Below are 25,595 nucleotides of genomic sequence, written 5' to 3' on the forward strand. Positions count from 1 at the left end.
GCAGACAACGTTAGAGTTGTAGGCTGAATCTGGGTTCAGGAAACCAGCCCTAAAGCAGACAACGTTAGAGTTGTAGGCTGAATCTGGGTTCAGCAAACCAGCCCTAAAGCAGACAACGTTAGAGTTGTAGGCTGAATCTGGGTTCAGGAAACCAGCCCTAAGCAGACAACGTTAGAGTTGTAGGCTGAATCTGGTTTCAGGAAACCAGCCCAAACAGACAACATTAGAGTTGTAGGCTGAATCTGGGTTCAGGAAACCAGCCCTAAAGCAGACAACATTAGAGTTGTAGGCTGAATCTGGGTTCAGGAAACCAGCCCTAAAGCAGACAACTTTAGAGTTGTAGGCTGAATCTGGGTTCAGGAAACCAGCCCTAACGCAGACAACTTTAGAGTTGTAGGCTGAATCTGGGTTCAGGAAACCAGCCCTAAAGCAGACAACATTAGAGTTGTAGGCTGAACCTGGGTTCAGGAAACCAGCCCTAAGCAGACAACATTAGAGTTGTAGGCTGAATCTGGGTTCAGGAAACCAGCCCTAAAGCAGACAACATTAGAGTTGTAGGCTGAATCTGGGTTCAGGAAACCAGCCCTAAGCAGACAACATTAGAGTTGTAGGCTGAATCTGGGTTCAGGAGTCAGCCCTAAACAGACAACATTAGAGTTGTAGGCTAAATCTGGGTTCAGGAAACCAGTCCTAAAGCAGACAACATTAGAGTTGTAGGCTAAATCTGGGTTCAGGAGTCAGCCCTAAACAGACAACATTAGAGTTGTAGGCTAAATCTGGGTTCAGGAAACCAGCCCTAAAGCAGACAACATTAGAGTTGTGGGCTGAATCTGGGTTCAGGAAACCAGCCCTAAAGCAGACAACTTTAGAGTTGTAGGCTGAATCTGGGTTCAGGAAACCAGCCCTAAAGCAGACAACTTTAGAGTTGTAGGCTGAATCTGGGTTCAGGAAACCAGCCCTAAAGCAGACAACATTAGAGTTGCAGGCTGAATCTGGGTTCAGGAGTCAGCCCTAAGCAGGCAACATTAGAGTTGCAGGCTAAATCTGGGTTCAGGAGTCAGCCCTAAAGCAGACAACTTTAGAGTTGCAGGCTAAATCTGGGTTCAGGAAACCAGCCCTAACGCAGACAACTTTAGAGTTGTAGGCTGAATCTGGGTTCAGGAAACCAGCCCTAAAGCAGACAACATTAGAGTTGTAGGCTGAATCTGGGTTCAGGAAACCAGCCCTAAAGCAGACAACTTTAGAGTTGTAGGCTGAATCTGGGTTCAGGAAACCAGCCCTAAAGCAGACAACTTTAGAGTTGTAGGCTGAATCTGGGTTCAGGAAACCAGCCCTAAAGCAGACAACATTAGAGTTGCAGGCTGAATCTGGGTTCAGGAGTCAGCCCTAAGCAGGCAACATTAGAGTTGCAGGCTAAATCTGGGTTCAGGAGTCAGCCCTAAAGCAGACAACTTTAGAGTTGCAGGCTAAATCTGGGTTCAGGAAACCAGCCCTAACGCAGACAACTTTAGAGTTGTAGGCTGAATCTGGGTTCAGGAAACCAGCCCTAAAGCAGACAACATTAGAGTTGTAGGCTGAATCTGGGTTCAGGAAACCAGCCCTAAGCAGACAACATTAGAGTTGTAGGCTGAATCTGGGTTCAGGAGTCAGCCCTAAAGCAGACAACTTTAGAGTTGTAGGCTGAATCTGGGTTCAGGAAACCAGCCCTAAAGCAGACAACATTAGAGTTGCAGGCTGAATCTGGGTTCAGGAGTCAGCCCTAAGCAGGCAACATTAGAGTTGCAGGCTAAATCTGGGTTCAGGAGTCAGCCCTAAAGCAGACAACTTTAGAGTTGCAGGCTAAATCTGGGTTCAGGAAACCAGCCCTAAAGCAGACAACATTAGAGTTGTAGGCTGAATCTGGGTTCAGGAAACCAGCCCTAAAGCAGACAATGTTAGAGTTGTAGGCTGAATCTGGGTTCAGGATACCAGCCCTAAGACAACATTAGAGTTGTAGGCTGAATCTGGGTTCAGGAAACCAGCCCTAAGCAGACAACATTAGAGTTGTAGGCTGAATCTGGGTTCAGGAGTCAGCCCTAAACAGACAACATTAGAGTTGTAGGCTAAATCTGGGTTCAGGAAACCAGTCCTAAAGCAGACAACATTAGAGTTGTGGGCTGAATCTGGGTTCAGGAAACCAGCCCTAAAGCAGACAACTTTAGAGTTGTAGGCTGAATCTGGGTTCAGGATACCAGCCCTAAAGCAGACAACTTTAGAGTTGTAGGCTGAATCTGGGTTCAGGATACCAGCCCTAAGACAACATTAGAGTTGTAGGCTGAATCTGGGTTCAGGATACCAGCCCTAAGACAACATTAGAGTTGTAGGCTGAATCTGGGTTCAGGATACCAGCCCTAAGACAACATTAGAGTTGTAGGCTGAATCTGGGTTCAGGAAACCAGCCCTAAGACAACATTAGAGTTGCAGGGAAATAGCTATTTTATGGTATTTCTATGCAATCCTCATTTCAAGATGTCCAGAGAGGCATTATCCAAAGCCAAACTGCATGTGTAATGGAAAGTTTAGGGACTTTAACGACCCTCTCTTTAAAAACACACAACAGAGAGACGCTGCAGAGACAAAGTGACAAAACACTAGAGTAAGAGTGAATCCCTCCATTTTGCCGTGCTCGCCCGCCCTCGCATTTCAATGGCGGCATCTAAAGAGCACGAATAAAAAAGCCATCAACCAAAACCTAAACACGAAGAATAAGTAATGGAAAGTCAAGGGGGATTTTAATGCTTTAACAATGTTCTCTTTACAAGTGTGGCAGTCTGATATTTAGGCCTCCCACAGTTTATGGACCTCAGCTGGGTTGTCACTGGAGTGTTGTTCACTACAGTTAGGGACCTTGGAAAGTGACTATTTTTCCTACTCTATTACTCTCTCTTTCTCTCTCTATCCTCTCTACTTTTGGGCTCCTGAGTGGTGCAGCGGTCTGCATCTCAGTGCTCGAGGCGTCACTACAAACCCAGGCTTTATTACAACCGGCCGTGATTGGGAGTCCCTTAGGGTGTTGCACAATTGGCCCAGAGTTGTCCGGGTTTGGGTTTGGCCGTCATTGTAAATAAGAATTTGTTTTTAACTGACTTGCTCAGTTAAATAAAGGTTAAATAAAATTGAAAAAAAATATAAAAAATCCCTTTCACTCTCTCTCTGTCTCTCTTCCCCCCCTTCTCTCTCAGGGCTCTATTCAATCAGATCTGCTTTAGCAGATATCCGCATAACGGTTGTTTTCATGGTGTCGGCGGTGGAACTGCGTTAGAGGGATCAAATCCACAAGTGGCCCCCAGCATTATACCCAAAGCGGACATTGTCATTGGCTGCACAGAGTTGCATTAACATAAATCCCAGCTCTTTCTCTCTTTCTCTCCATCTGTCTCTCTCCCTTTATCTCTTTCACTCTCCCTCTCTCTCTCCACTCACTCCACAGCAGGTGTGCGAATGGGTCTCACTCGACAAGCTGCCGTGCCACAACCCCCGCCGCAACGTTTAAAGAGCGCCATTAAAACCGACAAAGTAACCAACGAAATTGGCTTGTTCAATGTTGACACTCACTTTTCCACAGAAAGACACTTGAACATCTGGGTACTAATTGAACCAGGGCCAACGTCAAGCTAGGAGGACTGGAGACTCCAAGACTAGAGGAGCTCCATCTGGTGACTGAGCCACTCCAAATGTCCACCTACACTGGACCCTGGTAAAAGTAGTGCACTATGTAGGGAATAGGGTGCCATTTGGGACTCGGGTATCATCTTCCTACATGGTAAAACTTGGGGGATCACTCATACTGTGATCTGGCTTAGCAACAGTAATGCTTCAGTTGTAAATGATGTGAGGAAACAAGTTGTGTTCAATGCAAAAATGGACAATCCCATGCCCCTCAGATATACTATGTGTATGTACACAATGACTTGTTCACCCCAGAACACTCTCTGGCCAGATTCAAGGCCAGTCACAAACTGGGACACACAATCTGGTGTCACATTAGCAATACAGACAGATGTGGCCATGTAAAAGTCTGTCTTCCCTTCAGACAGACGATTCATCCTCACTACCTCAATTTAGCTTCATCTTCTTACTCAAGCCCAATCATCCCCAGAAATGGAGTACTGTGGGAGAATGGCCTCATATGCGACTGTATGAGGCCAGCAATGTCAAAGATTGATCTGTGCCATTTGGAGGTGTATTGATTGCTCTGGCCTGACTTGAAAAGCCTTCACAGTGTCCTCTCTCCGTATCAGTAGTTCTTTCTCTCTCTCTCTCTGTCTCTCTCTCTCTCTCTCTCTCTCTCTCTCTCTCTCTCTCTCTCTCTCTCTCTCTCTCTCTCTCTCTCTCTCTCTCTCTCTCTCTCTCTCTCCCCCCCCACCTGAACCCCTTGCTATCTAATAACAGCCATTAGCGCCCCAACAGAGCAAATTAAGTCTCCTTGGACTCTGAGGGAGACAATGCTCTACGAAGTTTAGTTCAGCGTCCCAATTTCCAATGACCACTCTCATCATCGATCACCACTGTTTATCCTCATCCCCGACCTCGTCTCTCGGTGACAGATCGATAAAGCAGCCCTCCAGCCAACCACCGAAATCCCCCCCCCCCCAATCTCCCTCTAGGCAAACGTGTATTAATGATAGCGGGGGAGGTTGATAATGAGGTGGCCAGACATCTATTCACAGCCATGTAATGCAATGAAATGAAAGGACTGGCATTGGAGAGAATTTGGGGAGGGAGGGGAGGGATAGACTGGCACTGTCATTGTTCGACTCCGATGAGATAGCCCTATGAGAAAAACATGTTGAAAGAATGTATTTTTGGTTGAAAAGTTGTCGTTTTGGTTGAAAAGGCATTGAAAAGACGTTGAAAAGACGTATTTTCAACGTCTTGTGATCACTGGGAAGGAACCAATAGGCCATATCTCTCTACTGCTGTGGTAGAAGGATCTTTCTTTGTCCAATCAAACGCAATCATAACAGCCCATATAACAGTCCTTTTAAGTCAAAGGCTGAAAAGAGGTACGGAGTTTGATATCAATAACATTGGACATGGAGAATCAAGCCGGCTTTTAATTGACAGAGGAATCGAGTTACGGTTCGATCAGGCAGAACTAAAAAGAAGACTGTAGAGACAAATTGGACACTCAAACTTCAAATTTTAGAACTTAAAAAAAATATTTTAAAAACTTGTTCAGGAAATCCACCAGCTCTTGTCGATATTACCGTTACTATAACATTAAAGCCTGAAGCCGGCCAGTAAAACGCTGAAGGGGACATTTATCCCCTCTGATATCTATGCAGGCAATCCCCCTGTCACACCAAAATAGCTAAGGACCCCATTCATCAAGACTATGGAGTGGGTTGGTCGCTGAGCGGACGGTTAGACGGTTAGATGGCGAGAATCTATCTCTAGCCCGCCGACTCACCCAGGCTAAATTTGGAAGATAATGAAGGAACATGAAGGATGGAGGTTGTCTGAGTATTATATTAAGAGGGTTGGAGCTGCTTAGCTATGCCCTGGGTCGTATTAATCAACGGAGAGGGGACAACGGATGTCGCAATGGAGGGGAGATGGCTTCTCTATCAAAAGTGCTCACCGGGGTTATTTGGAGCGGGAAAGGTTGTTTCTTTGGTAACACTTGATTTGGATAGTCCATCTGTAGATGCCCTACAAACTATTTACAGACTATCAGTAACATTTCAACTGCATGTCTGTTGACGTTCAACAGGAAAGTGTCTGTTGTCCATCTGCCTGCATTTCAACATTACAGCTGCAGCCTGTCAGTAGCATTTCAATCGTTGATGGACAGCTTGTGGGAGGGTTATGGAGTAAGATATGATTGGTTGGTATTACTTATGCACACGCACATGCACGCAAGTACACATGCATGTGCGTAAGCCCATGCGCATCCACGCGTGCACACAGGCGCACACACGCACATGCACGCACGTGTAAAACATATCATTCTGATCACCTAAGGCACCCATTCATCTGTAACTGTTTTAGACATGAAAAGAACAATTGCTACAGGTCACAGGAAACCGCTGGTCTCAGCGCAAATGCATCTTTGTCAACACATCAGAACGCTACATATAACCCAGGGACAGCACACAGTTAGTCTCAATGACACAGAAGTGCACAGACAGCATATTTGAAAACACACTTGATTTTTAGCTGGTTGTATTATATATATATTTGTAAATGTAGTCCTTTAGTAGATGCTCTTACCCAACAGTATTGAGTATATACATTTCTCATACTTTTTCTTACCGGTCCCCCACGGGAATTGAACCCCCAAACCTGGTGTTGCAAGCGCCATGGGGCTACCAACTGAGCCGCATGGCTCCACCTCCAGCTCTAAAGCTGTACACAAACCATACGATCCAAGATGTGGTGTGTTTCTATTGGCTGCCTGTCATTAAAATGTATGCTGACCGACACTATAGTGTATCCTAGAAGGGGAGGTCATGTTTGTATGTACTGTATGTACATGTATGTGAGACGAAGAAAGATTTCAGGATCCCAAATGGCACCCTAATCTCTACAAAGTGCACTACTTTTGTAGTAGGGTGCTTTTTGAGATGTAATCGAAACACTCCTGTAACGTTTGTCGTCCTCGTCTGAGGAGTAGGAGAGATCGGACCAATATGCAGCGTGGTACGTGTCCATGTTCATAGTTATTAAACAGAGAACACTAAACAAAATAACAACGGCAAATGAAATGAACACGAAACAGTTCTGTCTGGGGAAGACACAAAGACAGAAAACAACCCACAAAGCACAATGGAAAACAGGCTACCTAAATATGGTTCTCAATCAGGGACAACGATTGACAGCTGCCTCTGATTGAGAACCATACCAGGCCAAACACAGAAATATGAAAATCATAGACAAACTAACATAGACAACCCACCCAACTCACGCCCTGACCATACTAAAACAAAAGACAAAACAAAGGAACTAAGGTCAGAAGGTGACAACTCCAAAGTCCTTTAGAAAAGGCAGCGAGGCGATTTCCTCCCCGGAATATCTCAAAAGATATCCATCCACCCGGCTTACAGACTAACAGACATTACCAAAAGACGAAGGCCTGGAGCAAGACCAGAGATGACAGAGAACGCTATGGAAATACAGGGAGGGAGGGAGAGATGGGAATGATGCCTATCGGAAAAATGAGAGGGGGAGAAGGGGACAGAGAGTCATTACTGTACTTGGTTAACAAGTCAGAACGAAAGAGAGGGAGAGAGAGGCAAATCCAGAAAATAGCCATTAAATTCTATGACCACCTAAAAGGAAGCGATTCCCAAACCTTCCATAACAAAGCCATCAGATACAGAAAGATGAACCTGGAGAAGAGTCCGGTAAACAAGCTGGTTCTGGGGCTCTGTTCACAAACACAAACAGACCCCACAGATCCCCAGGGCAGCAACACAATTAGACCCAAACAAATCATGAGAAAACAAAAAGATAATTACTTGACACATTGGAAAGAATTATCAAAAAAACTGAGCAAACTAGAGTGATATTTGGCCCTAAACAGAGAGTACACAGTGGCCGAATACCTGACCACTGTGACTGACCAAAACTTAAGGAAAGCTTTGAATAGACTCAGTGAGCATAGCCTTGCTATTGAGAAAGGCTGCAGCGGGCCGACCTGGCTCTCAAGAGAAGACAGGCTATGTCACACTGCCCACAAAATGAGGTGGAAACTAGGAGTGCACAATATATCGGTGAACATATTGGAATCGGACGATATTAGCTGAAAATGCCAACATCGATATTGGCCCGATGTCTAGTTTAACGCCGCTGTGAAAAAAAACAATGTCAAAGCTATCGTGCATTCCTAACCTAGCCCACAATGTCTGCTGTGTGGATCAAGCAGTCAACAAGTCGAGTAGCCATTTGAAAGAGTAAGAACATTTCAGCGAGACAACACAAAGGCCAAATCCAGTATTGTACAGTGAAATAAATATGCCCCCAATGTAATTCTAAAGTATAATACATTGTGATATCAACAGATTTTTGGCAAATTAACAAATTATTGTCTTTTGTGGATTTTATATAACAACATTCTAACCTCATTTAGCATGATCTATTCAATTATGTCATAATTCTACTATTTGTATTCATTTGCATCACTGTCAATGACATACTTTTATTTTGAAGGCTAATCGCAAAGTCCACTATTGTGGCTAATCCTTATTGTGGCTAGCTTCACATAGATGGGTCTGAGCACCATTAATCAAATAAGAACTGTCTTATAAATTAGTGTCATTTTAAATGATGGCACCTAGCCATATAGTTAGCTAGCTAACGATGGCTACTGAAACATATTATGTCGTTTTGCTATGTTTTTGGGGAAGAGCATTGTTTGCATCCATGAGAGGGCTAACTTTTTTTTAATGACCAGCACTGTAGGTGCGCGAGACAACTTTACCAGCATCATAGCATACGTATCGATGAATCATTGTGACATATGAAATACGAGTGACAGAGTAATCAATGTGTAATAACTACGTAAAATATGAATGAACACGTTAAACTATTATGTCATATTCAAGTCCGGATTCGTCAACAAGCTTATTTGACACCTTTTGCCACAAGAAAAGGGCAACCAGTGTATATTTTTTGACATGCAAAGACCCAAACGGCGTCCAATAGAAATCCTGGTTGAGAATGAAACGACTGAACAAATGAACAACGAAACAGCACAGCAAGTAAGTGAAAGAAATTTGTTTTGATTATGATTTACTGGTAATGGGGACATAAGTAAATTCCAACAAAATAACTTTTTGGTCAGTGTGTGTGTGTGTAACCTTTATTTATCTAGGCAAGTCAGTTAAGAACAAATTCTTATTTACAATGACGGCCTACCCCGGCCAAACCTGGACGACGCTGGGCAAATTGTGCGCCGCCCTATGGAACTCCAAATCACGGCCAGATGTAATACAGCCTAGATTCGAACCGGGGACTGTAGTGATGCCACTTGCACTGAGATGCAGTGCCTCAGACCACTGCGTCCATGTGTGTGTGTTAACTATTTAACTGTATTAGAATGCTTAAAAGGCAGCTAAAAATGTTAATATCGGTTATTGGTTTCGGTATCAGTTTTTTTTTTTTAAATATCGGATATCGGTATCGGCCAAAAATGTCATATCGGTGCATCACTAGTGGAACCTCCTACCATTTGTATGACCATATTAGAGACAAATATTTCCCTCAGTTTACAAAGATCCAAAAAGAATTCGAAAACAAACCCAATTTTGATAAACTCCCATATCTATTGGGTGAAAAACCACAGTGTGCCATCACAGCAGCAAGATTCATGACCTTTTGCCACAAGAAAAGGGCAAGCAGTGAAGTACAAACACCATTCTAAATACAACCCATATTTATTTTCATTTATTTTCCCTTTTGTTCTTTAACTATTTGCACACTTTAGTTTTTTTATCTACTTCACTTGCTTTGGCAATGTTAACATGTTTCCCATGTCAATGAAGCCCTTACATTGAATTGAATTGAATTGAGAGAGAGAAAGAGAAAGAGAAAGAGAAAGAGAAAGAGAAAGAGAAAGAGAGGGATAGAGAGAGCGAGAGAGAGAGAGAGAGGGATAGAGAGAGAGAGAGAGAGAGAGATAGAGAGAGAGAGAGATGAGCATAATACACCGCGTGTGAAGTTCATTAGTACCATTCTTCTTCTCCTTCTCCTTCTTTAACTACGGATTAGTTCATAACTGGCTGTCTAAAGCAGTATAATGTCCTCTATTCCTTAGATACGAAACCAATAACATCTGCTCTCAAAGAGTAGTTCAACGAGCTCCCTTCGTTTGACAGATCTTTTTTAATGCTTTTATCTGCACCAGGGGATAATGTTTCATTTACTCGAACCATTATTCATCTTGGTTAGTCTCAGTAAGCTCAAATCAATTTTGCAAGAGAGATATGAATCATACACAACACAAACGTCTCAGTATTGACCTATTTCAGCCTGTACAGTACCGTAGACACAACCAGCTTTAGAGTATAACAAAGTAGTATAACAAAGTAATGATGCGAAGAGGTGACACAGATATACTCTATTAACCAGACTCCCCTGTCCTTGTGAATAATAAACTGTAATAACAAGTTATGATGAATGACCTCCGGACGATATGACTAAGGGCCGTTAGGCCAGGAAGTCAAGATTTCATTAGGAGGTGTCTATGTCTTATGACACAGCGGTAAGACAGAGCATTAATATTCATTCACAGTGTTACCTGATGCAACAAAGATCAGTCATTCACATATCAGTAATTATAACACAGCAAAGATATTATAAAACATCTACATGTAGAAAAGGCCAAACAACCACAACAAGCCAATATTTATAAGAAAGAGGTGATAAAACACCAAGATCTTCTAAAAAAAGTCCAGCTTTTCTCAGCATCCATATCAAATCAAATCAAATCAAATCAAATGTATTTGTCACATACACATGGTTAGCAGATGTTAATGCGAGTGTAGCGAGATGCTTGTGCTTCTAGTTCCGACAATGCAGTAATAACCAACAAGTAATCTAACCTAACAATTCCACAACTGCTACCTTAAACACAAGTGTAAAGGGATAAAGAATATGTACATAAAGATATATGAATGAGTGATGGTACAGAACGGCATAGGCAAGATGCAGTAGATGGTATCGAGTACAGTATGGCATACAAAGTGGCATAGTTTAAAGTGGCTAGTGATACATGTATTACATACAGATGGCAAGATCCAGCAGATGGTATAGAGTACAGTATATACATATGAGATGAGTAATGTAGGGTATGTAAACATTATATAAAGTGGCTAGTGATACATTCTTTACATCAATTTCCATTATTGAAGTGGCTGGAGTTGAGTCAGTATGTTGGCAGCAGCCACTCAATGTTAGTGGTGGCTGTTTAACAGTCTGATGACCTTGAGATAGAAGCTGTTTTTCAGTCTCTCGGTCCCAGCTTTGATGCACCTGTACTGACCTCACCTTCTGGATGATAGCGGGGTGAACAGGCAGTGGCTCGGGTGGTTGTTGTCCTTGATGATCTTTATGGCCTTCCTGTGACATGGTGTCACATGGTGTCACATGGTGGTGTAGGTGTCCTGGAGGGCAGGTAGTTTGCCCTCAGTGATGCGTTGTGCAGACCTCACTACCCTCTGGAGAGCCTTATGGTTGTGGGCGGAGCAGTTGCCGTACCAGGCGGTGATACAGACCGACAGGATGCTCTCGATTGTGCATCTGTAAAAGTTTGTGAGTTCTTTTGGTGACAAGCCACATTTCTTCAGCCTCCTGAGGTTGAAGAGGCGCTGCTGCGCCTTCTCCGCAACGCTGTCTGTGTGGGTGGACCAATTCAGTTTGTCCGTGATGTGTATGCCGAGGAACTTAAAACTTACTACCCTCTCCACTACTGTCCCGTCGATGTGGATAGGGGGGTTGAATTGCGACTCTACTTTGTCACTATACTGACGCTTAGCTTGTTTGATTGCCTTGCGGAGGGAATAGCTACCCTGTTTGTTTTCGGTCATGTTTCCGGTCACCTTGCCCTGGTTAATTAAAAGCAGTGGTTTGCGCTTTCAGTTTCGCACGAATGCTGCCATCAATCCATGGTTTCTGGTTTGGGAATGTTTTAATAGTTGCTATGGGTACGACATCGCCAATGCACTTTCTAATGAACTCACTCACCGAATCAGCGTATTCGTCAATGTTGTTGTTGAACGCAATGCGAAACATATCCCAATCCACGTGATCAAAGCAGTCTCTAAGCGTGGAATCAGATATCTACAGCCGACACAGGGAGTCAGGAGCTAAACATAGCCTAAACGGCGGAGGTGTGGAGCCATGACTGCCACGTTTGACGATGCTAATCCAGTTATCAAGAAACATGGCAAAAGACCGCCGTCGTCGAGGGAAAGCTGTCTTCACAAACTTAGTTTAGTTACCAGACGGGTCAATAGGTTAGTGACAGTGTGGATCAACTCCAGGAAGCATGATGGGCTACTCTGGCCTGTCTGCGCTGGCCTGTCTGCGCTGGCCTGTCTGGGGCCTGCCTGCCTGTCTCTAGAGATAATATCTCTATATTCTATTATAGGACTCACAGTAACTGTCAGACTTTCAGTCAGAGGTTAGGGAACTAGGACCCAGCGAAGACATCCCTGAGAAGACTTGAGAGCTGTGGGGCTCAGGAACGATTGTTAGTGGCTATAGGAAACCAGTGGTGGGATCTAATGTGACAGGTAATGGGGCTACAATCAATGTAATGAGGAGTGTATCACTGACTCTTTTTTAGAAGCAGATACTGTCTATGATGTAACGTCACTCACAGTCACAATGACATGTGACGTGACAAACGCCTTTGTCTTTTCAGCTTCTAAAAAAAACTAGAACCTCTACAACCATGGGCACTTGATCTGTGATCCAAATGGCACTGTATTATTTAGGGAGTGCACTGCCCATAGGGCTCTGGATAAAAGTAGTGCACTATAGGGAATAGGGTACCATTTGGGAGGCACAAGTTTGCCTCCCAAATGGTACCCTATTCCCTATAGCCAAAGACTATTTTCGACTCTGACACAAACAGTCTCTTGACTGTCCCCACGCAATACAATTGATAAATAGCTACACGGACCGAGTTGACCTTGTATCTTTATTTACCTTTTATTTCAGTATTCGCAAGGTCTCTATGCACACTCACCGGGCCCTACACACACACACAAACACTCACTCCATCATTGTCTCACTCACACATAATATGTACATGCATTTATACTGACTCTACACACCCGTACACCCACTCACATGCAAGCTGTTTCTACACTTAAAACATTTAGCCTTGTCCCCTAACCTCTACAGTGACATTTTATATATTTACTGTATGCTGTATGCTGTATGCTTACTTACTTACTTTATTGTGTATTTCATATATTTCATATTCTTATGTCGCGTGTGTTTTTTTTTCTAGTAATACAGTGTTATTGATTATTGCATTGTTGGATTTTGAGTTTCAAGAAACTATTTCAATGTACTTGTGCATGTGACATTAAAACTTGAATCTATTACAATTGTTCTCATTCATTTCAAACACTATTTTAACTTCGGCTATTACTGACTGTTAGCATACCAACTGTTGGCTATTACTGACACTTAGCATACCAACTGTTGGCTATTACTGACTGTCAGCATACCAACAGTTAGCTATTACTGACTGTTAGCATACCAACTATTGGTTATTACAGACTGTCATCATACCAACTGTTGGCTATTACAGACTGTCAGCATACTAACTGTTAGTTATTACTGACTGTTAGCATACCAACTGTTAGCTATTACCGACTCTTAGCATACCAACAGTTAGCTATTACTGACTGTTAGCGTACCAACTGTTGGTTATTACAGACTGTCAGCATACCAACTGTTGGCTATTACAGACTGTCAGCATACTAACTGTTAGTTATTACTGACTGTTAGCATACCAACTGTTAGTTATTACTGACTGTTAGCATACCAACTGTTAGCTATTACAGACTGTTAGCCTACCAAATGATGTCTCTCTTTTCTCTTTGCCCTCATGTGTGCCACCGCTTTCTCACCCTCTCTGCAGATGTTCCATCTGTTTGTTGGTATACCGTGGGTAAACTCATTCACCATAATAGAACACCCACACACAAATGCACGCTAGCGCACACACAACACACGTGCTACTCCTGTGAACAGCCGACACGCTCTCTCTAATTACGAGGGGTGTGAGAAGTACAAATCAGCACATTTTCACTCCCATTTGGTGGAAATTGAATGTTTATATTGATGTGTGGGAGATAATAAAAAGCCATCACAATATACCAAACCCTCAAAGCGTACAAATGTTCTTTCATTACTTCACAATATTACTTCACAATATTGTGTGGGGGACTAATAAACTTGGCCCTTTTCATTCTCCCATGCACTCGTGCACGTACGCGCACACACACACACGCACGCACGCTCTCTATGTCTCTCGCTCTCTGTCTCTCTCTCTCTGTATCTCCGCCCCCAAACACGCTCTCTCTCTCTCTCTCTCTCTCTCTCTCTCTCTCTCTCTCTCTCTCTCTCTCTCTCTGTCTCTCTCTCTCTCTCTCTCTGTCTCTCTCTCTCTCTCTGTATCTCCGCCCCCAAACACTGCAAAACCCAGTCACTTAGCGCTACCCGCTAAAGTTAGGAGGGTTAATTAGCATTAAATGGTATTCCAGTGGTGCTATCACAGTAACCAGTGCTACACTACGCTAGCCTACTCTAGCTAGCTAATTGCGTTCGCTATGTCCAGTCTCTTCTAACCCACTCAGCCGCTCTCTCTCAAGGGGTTTCTGAAGAGAAGGACGTCTTGTATCAATGTAATGGGAAGAGATACAATATTTTCTCCCTGCTGGTTGCCAACCTCACACACACGCACACACACATTCACATACACACGCACGCACACCCCCCCACCCCACCCGACAAACACACACTCTGGAGATGTACCAGAGTGCCTCTTGGACCTTTAAAGAGCAGACTGCATCATGGAAATTGCTCTGTCGTCTTTACTCTTTACTCCAGTAGTGGTGGTAGTAGTGTTGTCTGTCTACCGTTTGCAATCCTCCTGACTGACACAGACAGTCATTTCCTGGCCAGGCTTACTGTCAGAGTCCTTACCCTTTACCAACAGATAGCTACCATAGCTCCTACTGACACACTCACATACACTTAACATCTTTCACTGTCACTATTAAACAGAACACACACACACTCTGATTGTCAGTGGTTCATGAAATGTCTCTACTACACTCGTATGCGTAGAAGACAGTAGACAGGCTTGGCAGTATCACTGTCACTTATCTGTGTGTGTGTGGGGGGGGGGGGGGGGGGGGGGTTAGGGAAAATAGGATTTTGAATGGAAATACATTTTAGGTCCCCACGAGGTTATAAGAACAAAAAATGTGTGTGTGTACGTGTGTGTACGTGTGTGTACGTGTGTGTACGTGTGTGTACGTGAATGCATCCATGTGTTTCTGACGGATTGGATACCATATTCTTACTTGTTGTTCAACTGAGCTAACTTTACCATTTTGACAACAAGCAATTTAACTAAATTGTCAAGGCAACTGCCTCAGAGCATCTGTCCCATGTTGAATACGCTGTGTGATCTCCATAGAATGCTGTAGGATGACGCATCTTAAACCGATGACGCCCCACCCCCATGTATGTCTATTGGAATGTGCTGAGTACATTTAGAATCCCTGTCTTCTCTGGAATAGACCAACACAGTAAGGGGTGCTATTTGAGGAATGCTAGGAGACATACAGTACATGACTGGGCGTCTGACTGTGTAAAGGCATGTGAGGCACAGGACCTCAACAGGTGGATCAGAGGTCATGAGGTCACAACCTTTAGGTTACAAGGACCATAAAAATAAATACCCACACTAAGTAAGTCATCCAAGGAGACTGAAGAGTCACTAGATAATGGATGTATTCTCGGTGCTCACCTTTGACTGTGCACAGTATTATACTGCAAATGAATTAATTGGCAATGAAATGAAATGATGCTGACTTTCAGAATGTAGCCAATGGTGATTGACATTCTAGTCATGATGATTAAGCAATCAAATTCTACCGCTAATCTTCGTCACAAATTGCTTAACCGCAACCCAGGCCTAGAGACTTGATTCCCTCGATGGTAAGGCCAATGATCATACATTTTGCAACTACAATGAAGATGGCAAATACCGTATTTCCACCATTGCTAATTTCTTCTAATAGACTAGAGTAACTTCCTCTTGGAAATGAAACAGACCACTGGTCTGTGGTCAGTGTTATGAAGTAGTTTCTAAGATAATAAGCTGTCTGTTTTGATCTGTCCATTAGATACGCTCCCAGGCGCATAAACAGTGGCATTAGCTAATATAGACTTGGCAAGATGACACACACACACTGCCTCTGTCTCTCTTACACTTTTATGAGCGATCTCACACACACACACACACACACACACACACACACACACACACACACACACACACACACACACACACACACACACACACACACACACTGCGCCTCTGTCTGTCTTGCACTTTTATGGGCGATCACACACACACACACACACTGCCTCTGTCTGTCTTGCACTTTTATGGCCGATCACACACACGCACACACACACACAGGAAAAGTGTCCAGACCGTCCAGACAGAGTATTTTTATGAACAGACATAGATTTCATTAGGTTTTGGGTTACTCTTTCGACTCCTAGTCTGCTCATAAAGTTGTTAAGGAGGATACTGACCTGACAGTGATATGACTTGAGCTTCCTCTCTTGGCTGCCTCAGGTTTATATCAAAAAGAAGGTGAGAAGTTAGCCCATGTGTTTATAATACCTCTGTTACACTGGCAAGGCTATCTGAGACGACTGTCTTGTGACCAAACCGCCCAGATATGAACCCTAACCTGGATGACCCTTGAACTTTGACCCTAGCTGGCACTGTACAATGATGATCCATCTTACTAGACAGACATCCAATGACAATCCATCTTACTAGACATACATCCAGTGACAGTCAGAATGAAATTTTAAGTTGTAGGCCAGAGACAGTGATGAGTAAATATTATTTTATCCTTGAATGGATGGCCACACATTGAAAACAGAACATATAGATAGATCATAGATGATACTATCAAGAACTCATGAAGGGTTTTGGTGGTCACACATTTCAGGACCATGGACAGCATAGTGGTAGTTCTATTTAAGTTTTTGTCATTTAGCAGACTTTCAGAACAACTAGGGTTAAGTGACACGCTCAAGGGCACATTGACAGATTGTTTACCTAGTCGGCTCAGGGATTCGAACCAGCAACCTTTCCGTTACTGGCCCAAGGCTGTTAACCACTAGGCTACCTGCCACTCATATATCCTTGGGAGCTGGCTGTACTGATAGCATATGAATCCATGTCATGATGACACACACACACACACACACACACACACACACACACACACACACACACACACACACACACACACACACACACACACACACTGAAACACACACACACACACACACACACACACACACACACTGAAACACACTGAAACACACACACACATTAGGGAATAAATAGTCTTAATGTAATTAGCTTTCAGTCTGTCTCTAATGAACTGTAGCCTGTGGGAAAATGTGAGACATATTTCTCAGAATTCTTCCTCATTGACTATAAATAGAGTGTGTGACGCTCAAGGCAATACATCCTCAACACAAATATCAAATATATAAATATTCTCCACTGTCACCCACTGTATATACATGCAGCAGGTATTCACTCTGCCCTGTACAACGAGGAGAGATCGAGATAAAGACTTGAACGAAAGGACAAAGACTCATCCAAGGTTGTACGTGAACTCCTGCCTGCTCCGTCCTTTCACAGACTGTATACACCCATACACTCATCTTACCCTGTTCTACCCTTCACTGAGAGGAGAGATATGGAGAGAAGAAACAATTGAAATAAAGAGAAAGTGACATCCAAGGTTGACTCTGCCTGCCCCAGTGCCCAATCCTTACAATGATATAGAATACAGTGATATTTCCTGTGTCTCGCTTCCTCTTCATTGCTCGTTGAGTATGTGCAGTAGTGTATACAGTCAAGCGCTATTCACCCTATCCTGTGCTAAGAGAAGAAGAACAGAAGGGCAACAGTGCCATCCCAGGTTATACCTCTTGCCCCTACTGTACACAGCATCTACTTTCTACTCACTCTATGCTAAGAGAGGTGTTTGGAAACAAGACAGTGCCATCCAAGGTTACTGTACGACACAACCTCTGCCTACCCAATCCTTACAATCGTATACAATACAAACGTGCAGTATTTGCAGTGTCCATGTTTTTCTAAGGTTGCTACGCCAACTTTCCTGGTAGTGTTGTTTGCGATCCGCACAAACAACACTACCAGACCTTCGTGTTACCACAGATATCCACTGATAGCCTGACAACACGACTGATTGGGAGCCAAACAAATGCAGACATCTGCTTTTTGCTGCAAATCTAATTCAAAATGAGGATGATTGGGTGTAATGTAGCCAGTACGACAGACCCCAGTGCTCGGACATTAGTCATTTCCTTGGCACTCTGTTTCAAAACAAATCAATTAAATTATACAAAATGGACAAGCACTTACTGCCTGCTACTGCTCGGTGATGATGGGCTTCTGTGTGTGTGTGTGTGTGTGTGTGTGTGTGTGTGTGTGTGTGTGTGTGTGCGCAAGTCCCCACTCCCAAATCTTTATTTACTCTGGGGCTCTCTTTAAAAAGGTTAAGGGCCTTTCTGTGTTCTGTTGGAGCTGTGAGGGCTGTGACAGACTCCAGATACTATCTCCGCGTCCCAAATGGCCCCCTATTCCCTGTCTAGTGCGCCATACTACGTAGGGAACAGGGTGCGATTTGGGACCGCCGCCCGCTACAACAGTATGTGACACGGGGGAACTGAGGCCTGCAGAGAGGACAGGGAGGCGGCGTCAAAGTAATTAGGGAAGATCGTTCAATGATAAACAACCTTGCCTGTTTTTTCATAACTAATTCATTGTTTTACATTAAATATTTCAGAAATGGTTCTATTTGTTTTGAAAAGAGAGACATTGGTGTTTACTATAGCTAGATAAGGAGGCACTCTGAAAACCTTGTTTAGCAGCCACTCAGAAATGCTCCTTTAGAGATCTTGACAAGAGAGAGAGTGGAGGAAGACTTATGAGGCCAGCTGTCCTTTCAGTTGACAGCTACAGTTGTCAGCGCACGCATTCACCAGTCCAGACATATGCACAAAGTACCCAAAACTTTTAAATACTCCAACTTCCCGAACTTCAAACTGATTCAATAGGATGTCATTTTTAATGTAAACACTAAAACGTGAAATACTCAAACTTGAAAAGGAATACTTTTTATATAACCTTTTGGGTTACATACAAAGCCTTCTACTTCCTGACTCCTTGCAGAAGGAGGAGAGCGTATTGGACGACAGATGCCGATGACCAAATCGGAATAACCACATCCTCGGGCTATGGAAAACTGTAACCTCTGTTTGGGCTCCCTCTTGGAGTCAAAGGTCAGATCGGGACCGGGGTCACATCAGCACAGTCCTATAGCGGTCAGCTAGAGGTCGGCTGGGGATCGCGACCCGCACAGGACGCCCACCCTTTTCACACAGACGCTGCTCAGAAGCTCAGAGTCGAGAAGTCACCCCCCGGACCCGCTTGGCCATGCGTTTCAACTTTTAAAGGTTCTTCCTCTTCTTTCATCTTAGTGATGATTTAGGGCCTAGCCTACAGGCACCAGGGAACGGCTTACTAGTCTCTAGCCTCTCATCATCCATACTCCATAGGCTACAGCTGTGGAGAAGGGAGAGGGAAGAGAAGGGTGGTGGCTGGTCGGGGGGGATGGTAGAGGAAGTTGTAGTGACATCTTGTGCGCCATAGTGACATCTTCAAAGACCTAATTGGGGTTCTTGATGATTGTTTACATTTCTGAATGTCACTCTCAAATATTGACTGAGAAGGAAGAGAAGGGAGGTCGGGGGACATGAGAGAAAGTCGAAGTGACATATTGGCCGACCTTATTTGGATGGTTTCGAATTGTTCACATTTTGTGAATGCCACTGTCATCACACTGGAATGACTCTTCTATCTAAGCTCAGACACCATATTCTCACTGTTGTTATCCTGGAGAACCGAGACGATTAGCATGCTAGGCTAATCTCTCCCCTACAGCGGTGTTGGGTCAACAGTGCCTTGTCTTTGTTATGACTCACCACCCACTGGGCTCAGACATCTTTTCAGCATCTAGTTTTGATTTCAATTCTGTTGACTTGTCAACTACTTGGATATAGGTTCAAATAGGCAACATTCCGTTACATTGATGACTTTTTTTCAAATCCAATCAGTTTTCCACGTCGGTTCAACGTCATCACATTGAATTTTGGGGTTGAAAGAACGTGGACACAACGTTGATGCAACCAGTTTTTGCCCAGTAGATACAGAAATGCAACAACTTCCACTAGTTTCAATAGTCCTGCTTTGCAGGGAAATCAAGATACTATAGTTCCAATGATAATCATAGAAAGACAAAGAGAAGAAGTTATTTGGCATCCAAAGCCCTATCTTAGCCTTTCCCTCACAAACTCCATAGAAACAGCCGAGCTTAAGACGGAGCTCAATCCTGATCAAACACAGATGTCCTCTCATCATTTAACACGAAGGACATCTACAACTCTAAATCCGATGCTCATCATTTTGCCATTGATGCTACTTGGAAGGCCATTGGCCCACCTCATATTTCAGATTTATTTCATGGAAAAATAAAATATCATATCATAGTGAAGGTGGAAGATTATCAAAGACTGTGGTTCTTTGCAGAAAGCGGTAGGGGAAGCAGCATGGGAATATGGGTCGGATATTTCTGCTTGTCCGGTCCAGTGACGGTGCTTGTTTCAAGCTAATCACGTTAGCATTAATAATGAGATAAGGCATTTCCTGTCCAAACTGCCATGTTCTTCTTCTGTTTCATATGGCTCTGGATAAACGTATTTATGATTCCTCTCTGTTTTGTCCTGTAGGTTCGTCCTGGTCTTTGGTTGCTTGGTCCTGTCTGTGTTCTCCACCATTCCGGCTCACCAGGACTTCTCTTCCGACTGTCTGCTCATCCTGGTGAGGAACTGGTTGAAACTAGGCATATGTTCTGACACAGACACAGAAGCTGTTCATCAGCGTGACTGTTTACAATGAGTGCAGTGATAGGTGACGCTGTGGATAGCAGAAAGCGGTGACACCCAATCGCTTCACAACAGGCAAATACAAAGCGGTGAAGTGTGTTGAGCTTTCAATCAAACTCCTCTTCGCACAACTAGATTTCTATTAGTAATTAGGTAAGAGGATGTGAATACATTCTGGTATCAGTAAGTCAATCTGATCAATTGGGAACACATCTCTGTTTTCCCATCATCTAGTCATTGGATAGTGAATAGAGCAGATTCAAACGGACTTAACCACGTTAAGTGGTCCTTATAGGAAAAATCGATACAGGCCAAGGTTCACGCGTTGTCTCCATATTGAGTTTAGTCATTTGATCCGGGGCCAACGTTGATTTCTTCTTCTACACAAAAAGGGTCCAAGAAGGGTTCTTCGGATGTCCCCACAGGAGAACCCTTTTTTGGTTTCAGGTAGAACCCTTTTGGGTTTCATGTAGAACCGTCTGAGGAAAGGGTTCTACATGGCACCCAAAAGGGTTCTACCTGCAACCAAAAATAGTTCTTCAAAGGGTTCTATAGGGGCAGCCGAAGAAACCTTTAAAGTTCTAGATAGTGTACTATTATTGAAATGCTGCTAGCAGGTCACTATCCGATAACCGTACCCTGCGATGAGTCAGCACCATACTGATACAGCAGACCTGAGGGCTGCGAGGGAGAGTGAGTTAAACATTCGCCAAAGGGTCATCAATTGGTCATCATCATTGTCTCTGTATTGCCCTGTTGTTGATGTTGACAGTCATTTAAATTGTTGCTGAAATATATTGATATTTGAAGCATTATTGTCCAGCAACTGGAAAATAGACGAGTGAGAGATGAGTGTTAATTGTATAGAGCTCAGATGTGAGTGGTGAACTGGAAGAAATTAACTCCATTACGGGAGCCAGTTAGCATGGTAGGTGACCCTATTGTCCCAGAGAGAGAGAGAGAGAGAGAGAGAGAGAGAGAGAGAGATAGAGAGAGAGAGAGAGAGAGAGAGAGAGAGAGAGAGAGAGAGAGAGAGAGAGAGAGAGAGAGAGAGAGAGAGAGAGAGAGAGAGAGAGAGAGAGAGAGAGAGAGAGAGAGACTGCACACACTACAATTACTTAGGTTTAAAAATAAGCTCAACTGGACACCTTAATGAGGCAGTGAATGAACTGAGAGAGAAAGCACGCAGGGCATTCTAAGCCTTTAAAAAACAAACCCTTATTCGATGTTTCAAAGACCTCTCTGATGAGAGTAGGCTACCCATCCTGTTGGGGGAGGACGCAGAGAGCTGTGGGTTGGCAGCTGCCTGCCATAAGATGAGGGACAGTGTCTGGCAGACCAATCAACCTGCACATGTACTCTACTGTATGCTTATTGTTATTGTTTAATGTATGGTTATTTTGACCCTTGGTTATTGTTGTTACTGTTGTCTCGTTGACAATTTTGATTCTTATTAATTTCATATTGTAAATATCCAAAATAAACTTTGGCAATATGTACATTGTTACGTCATGCCAATAAAGCAAATGGGATTAGAGAGAGAGAGACAGAGAGAGAGAGAGAGGGAGAGAGAGAGAGAGAGAGAGAGAGAGAGAGAGAGAGAGAGTTGTTGTGTGTGCATGCGTGAGTGCGTTTGTGTGTGTGTGTGTGTGTGTGCGTTTGTGTGTGCGTTTGTGTGTGCGTTTGTGTGTGCGTGTGTGAGTGAGTGAGTGTGGTTTTTTGTGAGTGTGTGTGCGTGCCTATGTGTGTTTGTGGGCGCGTGTGTGTGATTATGTCACCAGCGGTTGATAAGTGAATTGTGTTCGTTAACAAAGAGCAACAACTCCCATTCAAATAATCAAAGATCACATTCTAGGCCATGGGGTTGGATTCAAAGCCACCCAGACGAGATTTCAGAAACAGACCCTGACAGACAAACACCTTAGTACATTTGAGGATATAGAGAGTCTGTCATTGCTCTGGGGAAAGTACAGATAAGGTTGGTAGTATAGTGTTAAAAAAATGTACTCATATTGTTTCCTTTGAGGCTCAACTCAATTCAACACGACTATGAATCCCTGAGGGAAATTAGGATTAGTGGTATATGTCATTTTATAGCCTGGGTGGGCCAGTGACAGTCAAAGTGTCGGTCCATCCTTCTGTACTAGGCATCCTTCTGTACTAGGCATCCTTCTGTACTAGGCAAGTATCTCCATGACAGATAGGTAGAGGGATATACACGGATTATCCGAGGAGAAGATGAATCCCTTTGTCCTGACTGGATTCATACTGGATGTCTCCACTCAATAACATAAGCCTCTCCAAATGAAATCAGTGTCAACACGATTAGGCCACCTACTGACGACATAGACACGGGCAGATATCTATTTGCTCCCAGTCGCTACTCTGAAAACTAGAGATTTGAAACAGCGTCCGTGCTCATAACAAATCTCGTGGCATCCATATGCCTCTTAGACCAGACTTGCTAGGGACATTATCTTGGATTAGCATCAGCTGCATTTGAATCATGATATACTGGGAGCAAATGCTAGCCAGCTAATGTTGTGCCAAGTGATCCAATTGACTATGTTGACTCAGTGTTGACAATTAGCATGCTAATTGTGCATTAGCATATTTTAGGTTGACACTGAATTCAAAGGTATAACATTATATACATGCTGCTCACAGGAAGTAGACCACTTTAAAGCATCATTCGTTCATGCAAATCATGAATCTGTTTCAATGTCAAGAAAAAGCATGCCACTTTAATATGTTATGATATGTTGGAAATTGGATGATAAATCATTTCTCGTACTTTCAATACAATGATGAAGCAAGTGTGACACCTATTTGTAGATTCATAGCAATTGCTTAGTCATTGTGTATCACTTTCCCCTGACTTCCTGTAGGAGTTTGTGATGATCGTGGTGTTTGGGCTGGAGTACATCATCAGGATCTGGTCGGCCGGCTGCTGCTGTCGCTACAGAGGATGGCAGGGTCGCCTCCGTTTCGCCCGGAAGCCTTTCTGTGTTATAGGTGAGCTATAGACTAGATGAGTTATGAACACTTTATAAACCCTTTATAAACCCTTCATAAACCCTTCATGAATGTTTTTTTCGAGGGATGAGAAAAGGTTTACAACCTTCAGTGGATTGTTCAGTAATGAGAAGTGTTTTAAAGTTAAAGAGTTTTACAGGTAAATCGTTGACTTTTTTCTCTTTTATGACAGTTGATGACCTCTCAGTTACTTTATTTCCTACTTAAAAGCGAGAAGTCAGTTTCCTGACTTCAAATTAATATGGCTATTCACTAATTGCTGGAGACTTACCATAGGAATGTGACTTCCGAGTTCAAAGAGACGTAACGGGTGAAAGGATATGCAGTGTAATTGACCATAGGAACACACACACACACACACACACACACACACACACACACACACACACACACACACACACACACACACACACACACACACACACACACACACACACAAACACAAACACGATAGACTGTAGTCCTCTGGCTTGATGTTTTAGCTGGGGTGTTTGAGGCTCTTGTGATTCTTAACAGGGGACTTAGGGTCGACTGACTATGTAAACAGGCCTCTCCATTAACCGTCCTCAATTCTTTCCGGTGTTTAGACATATTCATCTGCCCTTCTCAGATGGCCGCCGTACTTCAGGGAGGGAGAGTAGAGGCTTTACCAGTCACGCTACGTCATCAGAGCTAGCGTAATCATGCTCTCTGAGCTGGCTAATGAGAGAGAGCGGGAGAGAGCGATAAAGAGAATGAGAGAGAGGGAGAGGGAAACAGAGATAGAAAGCGAGAGAGATACAAAAATTAGACGGATACAGATATATACACTACCGGTCAAAAGTTTTAGAACACCTACTTCTTCTTTATTTTTACTATTTTCTACATTGTAGAATAATAATGAAGACATAAAAACTATGAAATAACATATGGAATCATGTAGTAACCAAAAAAAGTGTGAAACAAAAAAATATATATATTTGAGACTCTGTCATAAGTTATATGTACACCCACAAACTATACTGTACATAGACATTAATACACTTAGTTTGAGGTGGCGATTGTATAGATTAGATTTCATAAACATTCATATGCAGACATGAAGGCATGTGACATCTTTACAGAAGTATACATAGACATTCATAGAAGCTACAGTTGAAGTCAAAGTTTACATAAACCTTTGCCAAATACATTTAAACTACGTTTTTCACAATTCCTGACATTTAATCCTAGTAAAAATGACCTGTCTTAGGTCAGGTAGGATCACCACTTTATTTTAAGAATGTGAAATTTCAGAATAATAGTAGAGAGAATGATTTATTTCAGCTTTTATTTCTTTCATCACATTCCCAGTGGGTCAGAAGTTTACATACACTCAATTAGTATTTGGTAGTATTGCCTTGAAATTGTTTAATTTGGGTCAAACGTTTCGGGTAGCGTTCCACAAGCTTCCCACAATAAGTTGGGTGAATTTTGGCCCATTCCTCCTGACAGAGCTGGTGTAACTGAGTCAGGTTTGTAGGCCTCCTTGCTCACACATGCTTCTTCAGTTCTACCCACAAACTTTCTATAGGATTGAGGTCAGGGCTTTGTGATGGTAACTCCAATATCTTGACTTTGTTGTCCTTAAGCCATTTTGCCACAACTTTGGAATTATCCTTGGGGTCATTGTCCATTAGGAGACCCATTTGCGACCAAGCTTTAACTTCCTGAATGATGTCTTGAGATGTTGCTTCAACATATCCACATAATTGTCCTTCCTCATGATGCCATTT

At 43.2% G+C, this 25,595-nt stretch overlaps 1 protein-coding gene across 5 annotated transcripts in view; it reads left to right on the plus strand.

Annotated features, from left to right (window-relative positions):
* The window catches only part of LOC110485768 (potassium voltage-gated channel subfamily KQT member 5), a 138,165-nt gene that overhangs the window by 78,411 nt on the left and 34,159 nt on the right, over nucleotides 1–25,595 (plus strand). For all 5 annotated transcript variants that reach the window (XM_021556929.2, XM_036940424.1, XM_021556927.2 and 2 more), the window contains exons 2-3: nucleotides 20,650–20,740; nucleotides 23,694–23,820. In XM_021556929.2, coding sequence (XP_021412604.2) covers nucleotides 20,650–20,740; nucleotides 23,694–23,820 — 218 coding nt within the window. The remainder of the gene's footprint in view (nucleotides 1–20,649; nucleotides 20,741–23,693; nucleotides 23,821–25,595) is intronic.

The sequence above is a fragment of the Oncorhynchus mykiss genome, chromosome 13, assembly GCF_013265735.2.
Source record: "Oncorhynchus mykiss isolate Arlee chromosome 13, USDA_OmykA_1.1, whole genome shotgun sequence".
Lineage (NCBI taxonomy): Eukaryota > Metazoa > Chordata > Actinopteri > Salmoniformes > Salmonidae > Oncorhynchus > Oncorhynchus mykiss.